This window comes from Belonocnema kinseyi, chromosome 1, assembly GCF_010883055.1.
Source record: "Belonocnema kinseyi isolate 2016_QV_RU_SX_M_011 chromosome 1, B_treatae_v1, whole genome shotgun sequence".
NCBI lineage: Eukaryota > Metazoa > Arthropoda > Insecta > Hymenoptera > Cynipidae > Belonocnema > Belonocnema kinseyi.
In genome coordinates, this window is record NC_046657.1 from 26,525,764 (window position 1) to 26,538,965 (window position 13,202).

At 28.5% G+C, this 13,202-nt stretch overlaps 1 protein-coding gene across 1 annotated transcript in view; it reads right to left on the reverse strand.

Annotated features, from left to right (window-relative positions):
• Window positions 1–13,202, reverse strand: part of LOC117172120 (dystrobrevin beta) — an 83,402-nt gene that overhangs the window by 24,541 nt on the left and 45,659 nt on the right. The window contains exons 2-8 of the mRNA XM_033359951.1: window positions 12,559–12,723; window positions 9,792–10,005; window positions 9,601–9,683; window positions 8,893–9,044; window positions 8,677–8,785; window positions 2,801–2,967; window positions 2,592–2,719 (exon numbers count right to left, since the gene is read on the reverse strand). Of these exons, the coding sequence (XP_033215842.1) occupies window positions 2,592–2,719; window positions 2,801–2,967; window positions 8,677–8,785; window positions 8,893–9,044; window positions 9,601–9,683; window positions 9,792–10,005; window positions 12,559–12,721 (1,016 nt within the window). The 5' untranslated portion in view covers window positions 12,722–12,723. The remainder of the gene's footprint in view (window positions 1–2,591; window positions 2,720–2,800; window positions 2,968–8,676; window positions 8,786–8,892; window positions 9,045–9,600; window positions 9,684–9,791; window positions 10,006–12,558; window positions 12,724–13,202) is intronic.

Here is a 13,202-nt window from a genome sequence, read left to right on the forward strand (position 1 = left end):
AAAATTATAAAAAAGAAGCAGGAAGATTTCAAGATAATTTTTCCAATATCGCAGAATTTTTTATAAAATTTTAGAAAAAAATTGAATTATTTTTAAAAATATGTAAAAGTTTTGGAAATTTTTTAAAAATAATTAAACAAAAATATCGAAAATATATCGAAATTTGTAAAAAAAAAAAAAGAATCTGGAACATTTCAAGGCGTTTTCTTTAATTTTGTGGAATTTTTAAGAAACATTCAAATAATTTAAAAAGATAGGCAAAAGTGTCTGAAAATTTTCGAAAATAATAAAAAGTTTATAACAAAATGTAGATTTTGTAATATTTTGACATGAAAAATTGAAATTTAAGGATTTTAAAAGGTTTCAGGATGATGAAGTATATTTTAAAACATTTCTAAAATATCAAAAATTGTAAAAAAATGTGGACGATTTTAAGGCATTTTTTTTTAATTTTGCGGAATTGAAAAACATAAGAAAAATCCTAATCGTTTAAAACATATTTTAAATTTTTGACAAACTTTATATAATAATTAAAAATTTGAATAGATGTGAAAAAATTCAAGACGAAATATAGAATTTTAAAGATTTTGAAATAAAATTTTGAAGATTTTTAGCGATTTTAGAACATTTTGAGATATTAAGCAGTCTTTTTTAAGATTCCTGGGATAATTTTGAATGAATTTTTTTTAGCAAACATTTTAATTATTTCAAAAGATACGCAAAATTTAAAAACATTTTTTATTTGAAAAAGTTTAAAACAAAATGTAGGGTATAAAAAATGTCGAAATAAAAATATAAGTTTTCTAAAGGATTTTGAAAGATTTCCAAATTAGTTATAAAAAAATATCATGATACTTTATTTTGAAAAATTAATTTTTAAATAACATTTAGAGATTTCCAAAATTGTCAAAAGAGAATGTAAAAGATTTAAAAGCATTTTTTTAATTTTGCGGAATTGAAAAAAATTAAATAAGCCTAATCATTTTTAAACATATTTAAAATTTGTGAAAAAATTTAATAATTTTAAATAAAAATGTTGAAGTTTTTTTAGGCTTTTGGAAAATTTCAAGGTGTTGAACAATTTTTTGTTTTAAAAAAATTGATTTTATAAGAATATTTGAAGAAATTTTTTAAAAAATGCCAAAATTGCAACAAAAAAAAGAATCTGGAAGATCTCAAGGCCATAATTTTAATTTCGCAGAATTAAAAAAAAAGTGGGAAACATTTAAATCATTTTAAAAGATATGCGAATATTTTGGAAAAATTTTTTTAAAATAATAAAAAATTTACAACAGAATGTTGTTTTTTGAAGATTTCAAAATTTGAAACTTTTTAAGGATTTTCAAAGGTTTCAAAATATTTTATTTATTTTTTTTACAGATTTTTGGGAAAATTTTTAATTATTTCTATTTTGAAAAATTAATTTTTGGAGAATATTCAACAAGATTTCTAAAGTTCAAAAAAAGGATGTGAAAAATTAAAATAATATTTAGAAATTTGAATAGATTTCAAAACATTTAAAACCAAATGTGAATTTTTGAAGCTTTTTAAGGATTTAGATAATTTCATGATATTAAACAATTTTTCTTAATTTATTTTAAAAGAATATTTCAAAAAATTTCCAAAATTGTAAAAAAAGGATCAGGAAGATTTCAAGGCAATTTTTTTAATTTTGCAGAATTTAACCAAATTTGTAGGAAACACTTAAATCATTCTTAAATATACCTAAGAGTTTTTTAAATTTATAAAAAGTTATTAAAAATGTAGAACAAAATGTAGGTTTTAGTAGATTCGGAAATAAAATTTTGATGGTTTTTAAGGATTATAGAAGGTTTCATAATAATTAAAAATTTTCTACTGATTCCCGGGAAAAATTTTAATGATTTTTTACAAATTAATTTCAAGTAAACATTTAAAAAGATTTCCAAAATTTCTACTTTGCACAATAAAAAAAATATTTAGAAAAATTTGAATAATTGAAAAATATATTTACAATTTCTGAACAAATTAAAATAATAATTTAAAATTTGGATAGATTTCAAACAAAATGTAGCTTTTTTGGGACTTTAAAATAGAACTTGGAAAGTTTTTAATATATTAAAAAAATTTTCCTAAGATTCCTGGAATAATTTCAATTAATTAGTAATTGGGAAGAAATTCAAATAATTAATCTCCTGATTCAAAAAATATTGGTAAAAAAATCTCTCAATTTTTTTTCACTTGAAATTTTTTAAAACGATATTTTCTCTTTGAAAATACGCAAATTTATTAAAACATTATTTAATTTAAAGCATTGAAAAAGATAGCGTGGATTTATATTTTATAACCAAAAATTTTGGAACTGTTCAATTTAGAAAAGTTTAAAATGTTGCAGTTTAACGACATTTAATTTAAAACTAGTTAATTGAAATGCAAATTAATTTAAAGTTCTGTATTGATTTCTTCGAATAAAAAATACAACTCTAATAGTTAATAACTTTTTATTGTTCTGACCGTGAAAAATTTGTGTGAACCAGGAAATGAGCGCGTTTTTTTTCTTCGATTGAAACGGCCACTCTGAATTTTTAACTATTGTTTTTAAAATTACTTACACAATATGCGACAAGTCCAAGGTTTTTTCTGGCTGTTCTGGAAACCTTGGTAAATGATTTTTCCCTTTTTCGGGAACACACCTAAAGCTTTTCCGTAGCGAATGTCCAATTTGCTTACTTGGTGATTTCTGAAATAAATAAATTCAATCAAGATTTAAAAAAAATTTAATTTACAAATCAAAATACTGATTATAATTTACAAAACTTACAAAACTGCTATATTCTCTTGTTTCGTGATCGTTGTTGTGTGTTCCTGAAACTTTACCACGCCAAAAACAATCTTGGCAAAGCTGATAAGAGTTGCACTTTTGACACCGATACCTAAAGCCGGCAAAGTTCTCTCTGTGACAGGCATCACACATAATCGGATGCGTCACTGTAAACATGTTTAATTTTTTTTTGCAATAGAAAAGAATGCCAAAAATTAGTGTAAGTAGAAAAAAAAGGGTTTCATAGCCTATTAATAGGGTTATTAAGTCATACAAATCTTTCCTTGCTATAATTTCTCTCCCTTTCTCTCCCTCTTTTCGCCTAATTCCCCCTCCCTTCCCTCGCTGCTCATTTTAATGCATCCCTTCCTTCCTAACTTCTCTTCCCCTCACTTCCCTTACGATCTCACGTTTTACTTTCACTTTCACTTCCCCAGATTTCCCTACTTATGGCTAATCTTTTTCTTCTCTCGTCACTTTCTCTCCCCTACTAACCCTTACTTCTCTAATACCCATCCCCTCTTTACCCCATCCTTCCCCTCCCCAATATCTGTTCACTTTCCCAACCTTCTCTTTTCTTGCTAGCCTTACTTTTACTTATTTTCCTCCTTTTACTTCCTCCATTATCACTTTTCTTAATTTAACGTCCTTCCCCGACTTATGGAAACTCTACTTTCTTCCTTCATTCACGCTCACTTTCCTTATCTCACTACCAACCTTCTCGGCCTTTCCATACTTCCCCTCCCCAACTTTCCATTACCAATCATTCCCTCACTTCCATTATTATCTCTCCTCTTACTTCCAAATTTACTTCTTCAAATTTTTCCTACTTATCCCTCCTCTTCTTCCTCTCTCCCCTACTCACCCAACTTTTCTAAAACCCCTCCCCTATCTTTCCCGACATTCCCATACCTTTCCACAAAGTCCCTTCGCTTTCCGAACCTTCCCTTTCACAACTTTCTCTTCCCTTGCTACCCTTACTTCTACTGTTCCTTCTATCACTTCCTCCATTATCCCTCTTCTTACTACCACATGCACTCCTTCACCCTTCCCCTACTTCACCTCTTCAACTCATTCTCACTTTCTTCATTTCCCTTCCCGTACTTTTCCGGAAAGTCAATTCTCCGATGACTACCTGGGACCTCTTCCCCCTCTACTCCGCTTGTGGGAGACGCATTATCCTCCTGCACTGTTGACTGGAAGCATGGTCGGTGTATTCGCCGACGCAATGCTTCTTGTTCTTACTGCGCATGTGTCGTTAAGCGCGGTCTTATTTAAAGTTCATAACGCATAATTTAAAAATAAGTTTTTATTACAATTTTAAATAAAAAATCAAGAATATATATTTAAGAAAATTACTATATTACCTCTAGTATTACGATTTTTTATAGAAAAATTTACAATTTACTGTTTCAAACATTTATTTGAATTCATGAAGTTCATTCGAAACATCCTTTAACACAATAGAGCAAAACTATGCAAAATAAATTAATTTTGAAACAAATAATGGAATTTTCCAAAAAAAGTATCCATTTTTTTTACCAAAAATGAAACAGTTAAACTTTCAGCTGAAAAAAATTAATGACAAAAAAATGGGTATTCAACAAAATAGTTTAATTTTCCACCGAAGTGATGAATTTTTAAATCAAATTATGAATCTTCAACTGGAATAGTCGAATTTTAGACAGAAAATGTTAATTTTCAATTAAATTATGAATATTTAGCTGGAACACTTGAATTTTCAACAAAAAAGATTAATTTCAAACAACAAGATTAATTTTAAAAGAGAAAAATTAATTTTCTAACAAAAAAGACATGAATTTTTAAACAAAATTCATTAACTTTTTTAAAAATAGTTGAATTTTTACTTGAAGGAAATTTTGTAACTAAACAGTTAAATTTTAAACTAAAAAATAATAATTTCAAACCAAACGTAAGAATTTTAAACTAAAACAATGATTTTTTAACTGAAATAATTGCATTTTCAAAGAAAAAATTACTTTTCACTAAAAAAGATAAATTATCAACCAAAACTTATAGAATTAAATTTTAAGTTAAAAAAGTCATCTTTAACCAAACAAATGAATTTGTAACTAAAAAAACGAACTCGCAACGCACAATGTGAAAAAATTCTGATATAATTCGTTTAAAATTTTTTAACGAGGAAATAATCATGTTCACTAAAAAAAAACTAATTTTATGTCTTACAGCTCTCACCAAAATTATATTTAATTAAATTATTATTTGTATTAAATGACAAATTATTATTTTTATAAATTAGATACGTGATAAATAATTTCAAATAATACAAAAATATAATAATTTTAATTACTAGTAAAAAAAGAAATGTATATAATATCATATTTTATGGAACAGTAAATTCTAAAACTTTTTATAAAAAATCGTATCAATGGAGGTAATCTTGTAATACAGTTAAAAATTTCCATTTTTATTCCAAATTAAACTATTTTCTTGCAAATTAGATTAATGTTTTACTTAAATTTAAGTTAATTAATAATTATTTTTTAAATTTATTATTTTATACATGATATTTATAATGTAATTTTTAATTTACATTTATTTAATTAATTTAGAAAAATAATACATTTCCAATTGTGAACTTGAAGAATTTCAAAAGTGAGCCTTGATTCGATAATAATAATATTAATTTCAGTAAATTCATTATTTTAGTTTGAAACTCTTATGTTCGGTTTAAAATTAATGCTTTAACCTAAAAATGTCACTAACCTATTCAGTTAAAAATGATTATTTTTTTAGTTGAAAATTCAACCACTGTTTCGTTAAAATGTCATGTATTTTGTCTAAAAATGGTATATTTTGGGAAAAAATTAATTTTTCTATTTTAAATTTAAATTTCTTATTTGAAATTCGTCTTTTTGGTTGAAAATTCAAGTTTTCCATTTAAATATTCATCGTTTTAGTTGAAAATTAATCTTTTTGGTGTAAAACTTAACTATTCCAGTTGAAGATTCATCATCTTCTCTGAAAATTTATCACTTTGGTTGAAAATTGATCTATTTTTTTGTTTTGAAAATACATTTTTTGTTTACATTAATTTTTTCAACGAAAGTTTATTTGCTCCATTTTTTATAAAAATTTGATATCTTTTATTGCAAAACTTAATTATTTCTTTCCAAATTAATTTATTTTGCAAAATTTTGCTGTGTCATGCATTAAAATAAATGTTTGCGTTTGGCAGAAAATATGAATGTTACTTTCAGTTGCCCGGAAAATTTGAAAAAACTTGACCGGGGAAAACCGTGAAATAACCGGGAATTTGAAATCGTCAGCCGAATCGCCAACTTCATGATTTTGTAAAACGAAACTGTAAATTCTAAAACTTTTTTTTTAATCGCAATAATGGAGGTAATCTAGTAATTTCTTTGAAAATTTCAATTTTTATTCGAAATTCACATATTTAATTATTAGTTCATCGTGCTTGTGTATTTCTGTATTCGAGAAATGTTACTTTATTAAAAATTCTATCATTTAATTACAATTTGCAATCACAGGAGAAAAAAGTAATTTATTAATTTTAAATAAGCCCGCTCCGAACGACACATGCGCGGTAAGAGGAGGCATTGCGGCGGCGACCGTACACTGGACACTAGCGCAGTCTGCCGCTTCGGGGAAGAAGCTCGGGTATTTCAACTAGAAGTTTACTTCTACCATAGTTGCAACAACAGTACAACAATTAATATTAAATACAACAATTAAATACAATTTATTGATTAGAAACAATATGAAAGGCGTCTATATAACCTCAATAACCTCATATGAAAATTCACAACAAAAAAGAATACATTTTAACAAAAAAATGCAACAAACATAAACAGGATGACCAGGCGTCCTTCTTTGGAAGGACATGTCCTTCTTTTTCGATGTTTGTCCTTCTGTCCTTCTTTTTTGTCCTTCTGTCCTTTTTTTCAAGATTTTCTCGATATTTGCATTTTGAATTGCGCGGACCTAAATTTTGTTCACAATTTCTACAAGCGAAGCCTCATCTCGATGGGGATAACGTTCGTCGTTTGACCAATGTGTAACGGCATGCGCCCTTTTATGAACTACAACTCCAAGGCGCTAAGACCCATTTACCAAATGCTTTCAAAACTAGTAAATTCTCTGGCGGGAAAGTTCAAATGGCTTTAATATGGTATTGATTATGAATGTATAGAAGCAATAAATATTAAGTAATTATTATTGTACACGAATTCTACGAATACTATAAGTTTATTGCGGCTTAGGAAACCTATATGCGAGTATTTTATCCGAATTTAACTACATTAAGACTTTCATCAAAGATATTGCTTAGTTCACGGTCCAAAGTCGGTTTTGAGGTTAGGAACTTGAGGTCTTGGGCTATTTTTAGAATCGTAATGAGTCATGGCGCTAGTCAGACGCCATAAAAAGAGGACCTTTGGACTTAACAACAGAAAACTGTCACTCAAAGTGATTGACGTTTTACGGTGATAAAAATTGGAGGAGCAAAGTGACCTCATTTATGATTTGTTATTCGACACTAAAAGTGAGTGACGTCCGTATTTTGATTGGTTAAAAGCTAAAAGTAGGGATAAATCCCGCCCAACACGAGATTATAAATATAGACGCAGAGCTCAGAAAAGTCAGTTATAGTTAAAAGTTTCTACCTGATGAGACGTTAAATGGCGGGTACTTGTCATTCGGATGTGCTGCGATATCAAGTGCTAAACTTACTTGTGTGTGTGTGTGTGTGTTAGGAACAAAACTAATCAAATAATTGTTTGTTAGTTACAAACAGCTCTTATTTGTTTAGAAACAAATAAGACGGACAAAGTCAAGTCCTGACTCCGAATTGTTCGACCTTACGGAAGTGTTTCCCGAATCTTAATACCAACCTTTTTAAATCTGCCGCACCTACCACTAACTGCAATACACGAATATTGTTATTTATTCTAGAATTCAAATAGAGAATATGTCATCCATGAACAATTAAATATTGACGAATTATAATAAACATTCAAGTTTAATTTACAAGCAAAAATCTGTGTACCGAGCGCATCATTTTATTTCAAACCTGACCTATATTTCGCAGCTAATGGTTTCCACCGGTCAACGACAAGTAACGGACCTAAACCTCAACAAATCAGCGCAGAGTATTAACGGAAGAAATTCGATAGCAGAGTTTGGACTAACAAATGACAGATTTACTTAGATTAACCTCATTTTTCACTACGTTTGTATTCGCGCAACACTTCTTTCTAGAAATTAGGCTTGTTGAAACTTCAGTGGCAGTCTGAGACAGTGTCGAAAGCCGAAAAACGAACACTCTTTTTTTAACGTGCGTCGATGGAAAAAGAAATCCGTTACATTTTCGATTTCGAAACGGCCCGAAGTCCTTCCTACAGCTGATCGTATGTAAAAGCCATAACCTGGTATATATTCGGTTTGTGTTTCCCGTTCCCGTTCTTTACTTGACTATTCCAATGACTGCGAAGACAATGTCACTGTACAATTGTAACGTAAGTGCCATTGCGAGGTTATGTTTAATTAAATTTTTCAAGTTTTATTTTCACTTTCTTAGTCTATAAATAATAATCTGTCGCTGTGAGTTTAATTTTCTATATTTATTATTCACAGGTTATAATCACAGGATAATCTCTTTTAATTTTCAAATAACGCGCCAAATTGGGCTAGGGGTGGGAAAGAATTTAATGGTGGGAGGTGGTGAGGAGTTGGGGGGGGGTCCTTCTTTTCCTACCCAGTCATCTGGTCACCCTGCCCCTTCCCAACTTCCCTTTACTTCCCCAACTATATCTTCTTTTGAGACCCCTTGCTCCGAAATCCTAAAAATGAAGAAAATATATCTAGATTCTTACCAGATTCAACAGCTGCTACCCTATGATAAAGAGGAAGCCATATTAGGCAATGTGGTCCTGGGTCTGACATCAGAGTATCCAGGAAGTCATTAACGGTGACCTTGGAGTTCTGCACAATAAAAAAAGAGTTATTTTTCAGGTAAATTCTGACAATAAAAAAATAAGAATAGACAAAGAAATACAATGAAAAGACATAAAAGAATCGTAAAAACTTACCGGAAGAAAAATCGAACTGGCTAGACCTTCGGTATATCCGAAGGATGGAGATTCATAAACAGCGGCAGGCAAAGCCAGAACTTCCCTCAGATATTCGTCGAATCTCCAGTGAGTCATGTGACCATTACTGTCGGATATTTGCGAGTAAATGTCTGCAGAGGAAAATAAAGGTTCGATTTATGTTTCAAAGAGGTGTTTTATTTCAATTTTTACTTCCGCTAATCCGGGATCCTTCTAGGCTACTTTTTTTTAAGATGCGTTTAGCCCTTTATATAAAATACGTTTAATATGACAAGATACCCCTTGGATCATAAAAGATTAAAATTTAAGAAATTTAAATTAAATTTTTAATCTGATTTAAAGTCCAATAATCAAGCTAATGTGCAGAGTTCCTAGAAATAAAACCAAGAATCCAAAGAATAAATTTGAACAACTAAAATTTAATTTTCCTAAAAAGAAAAGAGAAAATTCTTTTTTCTTTTAAACAAAACTAAAAAAAGAAAGAAAAATGAGAAGGCAACCAACCAAAGGCAAAAAAAAATTTTGAGCAGGTACCAACAGCATCGTAGTTTCGTTGATGTCCCTACATGCTCAAAAAAAATGTTTTACCTAAAAGTATTAGCGCATCTTGTCAAATTAGTTCAAAACGAAAAAGAGGCTCATAAAAGGTGTTCCGAAAATCTTAAAAACTGCGGAAATTAATCTTACATCGAAATTTGTCCATCAATTTTCCAGCGCAGAGAGTTGCCAAAGCTACCTTGACCGAGAATACGGAGATTTTATTGTTCTCACTAAAGAATAAAATTTCTCAAATTTAATAATGAGCCATTTTATATATATATATATATACTATTTCAATATGATTGCAATATATATTTTGAATGACTGGATTTGCTCACCCACTGTAAGCAGCTATCAGCCAATTCATAAGTAAGGCCGTAGTTGTGTCGACCTTGGCTTGATGAGAAATTGGAACTCTTTTATTTAATGCGTGAAATAAGGAAGACAAAAGTGTTTCGAGTCTTGAGACTCCAAGTGAACTCGATGGCTCCAGTGTGTTCAAGCCATTTTCCCTAAATGCCTCAATCACGTTCCAAATGTCGACATTGTGCACTGTAATAATTTTTTTTTTCAATTCGGGAAAATATTTCAAAAAAATTATCAGGATAGCGATTCAGCGGATAATTATAAATGCCTGATTTTTTCTTGACATGTTTTTCAATTTTCCCGGCCAATTAAAAGTATAATATTAATATTTGCCCCAAAACTCCAACATTTATTTTAATTTATCACGTACATTCTCAACATCCTTTAACACAATGGACCGAAAAAACTCTAAATAACTGGATTTTGAAACAAATACTCGAACTTTCTACTAAAAATATAAATTTTCAACAAAAGTGGAAAAATTGAACTTGCAGTTACAAAAATTAGTTAGAATAGTTGAATTTTGAGCCGAAAAGATAAATTTTTAAATAAATGATAAATAATTTTATGAAAAAATTTAATTTCCAAACAACCAGATTAATTATCTACCAAAAAAAATACAATTTTCAAAACAAAACAAAAACATTGAATAGGAAATTGAATAGTTACATTTTTAGTTAATAAAATTAATGTTTAACCTAGCTCACCAATTTTCAATCAAAATGATAAATCTTCAACTGGAATATTTGAATTTTAGACCAAAATATGATTTTTCATTAAAAAAACAATGAACCTTCAACTGAAATAGTTCAGTTTTCAAAATAATAAAAATTAATTTTTGCAGAAAAAAGACAAATTGTCAATCGAAACTTAAATAATTAATTTGAAGTTTAAAAAATTACTCTTTAATCAAACAGATACATTTTTTAATTAAGACTATGAAATATTCAACTAAGACGATGAATATTTAAATGATATACCTAGACTTTGAACCAAGAAGATTAATTTCTACCAAACAAGACGTATTTTCAAATAAAAAATATCATTTTTCAACCAAAAATTGAATAATTGAATTTTGAATAAAAAAAGGAATGTTTAGCTAAAGAAAATAAGTTTTTAATTATTATTATGAAATATTTAACTGGTATAATAGTTTTATTTTCAGATGAAAAAAAAAATTATTTTCAACCAAAATGAAAACAATTTTTCAACAAAATAGTTAAATTTTCGGAAAAAAGTCCTTTTCACTCAAAGAAAAAACAGTTTTTTAATCAAATAACTCATTGTTCAACCCAATTAAAATTATTAATGTTCGGAAAAAAAAATTAAGAAGATGAATTTGGATCTAAAATGATAAATATTTAACTGGAATAATTAAATTTTTAACTGACAAGAAGATTATCTTTCAAAGAAAAAGATCATTTTTAATTATTCGAGTGGAATAAGTTAAATTTTCAGTTTAAAAAATTATATTCAATAATAAAAAAACTAACTTGCAAAAATAGTTACATTTTCAAACAAAGTGATTAAATTTCAATAAAATTGTAAATCTTTGACTTAAATAGTTGAATTGCAAGCCAGAACGATCAATTTTCAAATAATATGGTGAATATTTAAATAAAATAATTTAATTTTGGGCCCAAAAAAATTAAGTTTCAACCGAGAACATTGATTTTTACTAAAAAATATTAATTTTCGACTAAAAAAATAATTTTGGTTTATTAAAAAATTAAAATAATTTTTAACAAAAGAGTTTTAACTTTTAACCCAGTAATTTTATTTCCAAGCTAAAAGGTGGATTTTTAACTAGAATGATAAATATTTAACTGGAATACTTGCATTTTCGACCTTTAAGAAGAATTTGAGACAAAAAGATTAACTTTCAAAAAAAAAAATAATTTTCTCAAAGAAATCGATTTTTTAAACAAAATAAGTGTATTTTCAACGATATAGTTGAATTTTCTATTAATAAAGATAAGTTTTCAAATAAAAATTAAAAAGTTGAATTTTTAGTTCAACTAATTAATTTTCAACCAAACTGATAAATTTTCAACTAAAATTTGGAATCTTCAACTGGAATAGTTGAAATTTTTATGAAAAAGAGCAATTTCAACCATATAGATTATATGTTTATAAAAAAGAATTTTCTACAACGTACATACATTTTCAAGCAAATATTTGAAAATAAAGGTTTTCAATTTAAAAAAACAGACTTCTAAACTATCTTTTCGGCTCATTAAAAACAAAAATAATCATTGAAAAAAAGAGGAAACTGGAATAGTTAAATTTTTAGATAAAAAAACTGATTTTCAAAAAAGTTGTTGCAGTTTTAACCAGAGATGAATGTTCAATTAAACTAATGAATCTTCAATAAAAAAAAATTAATTTGAAAAAAATGAGTTTAACTTTTAACCAAGTTGTAGAGTTTTGAAATAAATAAATGAATCGGTAACATAATAATTACGTTACAAAAATATGGGTTTCCCAGTCAAATCGCCACCCTGATAGACACCCTGTGTGGATTTTTATGTTGACCCCAGTAGAACTTTAAATTAAAGAGATAACTCAGAATTGAGAAATAAATTGTTCTCAATTGCAGTGGACAGAAACTGTCACCATCAATTGGCAAATTTAATTTGGATGAGGATTTCCATTATTTAAATTTAAATAAGAAAATATACATCAAAGTTTCATAAGCTTGCGCGCAATAAATAATAATTTAAAGAAAAGACAACTTACTATGAACCTTTTTCTGGATAAACCTGAGCTTGCAGGCAGTTCGGTAAGAAGCAAAGCGAATGCTATCAAAATTTTGTTGCCGCATTTCCTGCAGAAGTTGCAGTCGACTTGCCTCTCCACTGCTGTTGCTGCTCGTAGAACTAGCAGCCCCGTCGTCAGCCATTTCTAATGAATAACACATAAAATCGTTTTATTCGTTGCAGTAACTTCCAATTTAATATGTTGTTGCAAAGAAAAACCTGGGGATTCACTTTTATTACAGGACATTTTCTTACAAACGCGGGGGATAAAAAACTAAGGAAGTCCTAGAGACGTCTTCGGGACATCTCTAAGACATCTGTTGGAAGATGTATTTTGAATATCCTGAGGATGCTTTTAAGACGTCCCGAGAACTTCCTATTTCTTTAAGACGTCTTTAGGACATTAGTGGTCTTAAAGCGTTGATTGTGCTTTCATAGGACGTCCTAGGAACGTCTAAGGCAAACTTTAAGTGAGGACGGATTGGTCGAGGCGCGATAAGTGGACGCGGATTGGTCGAAGAGCGACCCAGTGATCCCAGATCTGAAACGAGATGCGGTCCAATACTATGACAGGGCTATGTCCGTGTGAATATAGTAGGAGACGCTGTAAATGACTGAGTTGCG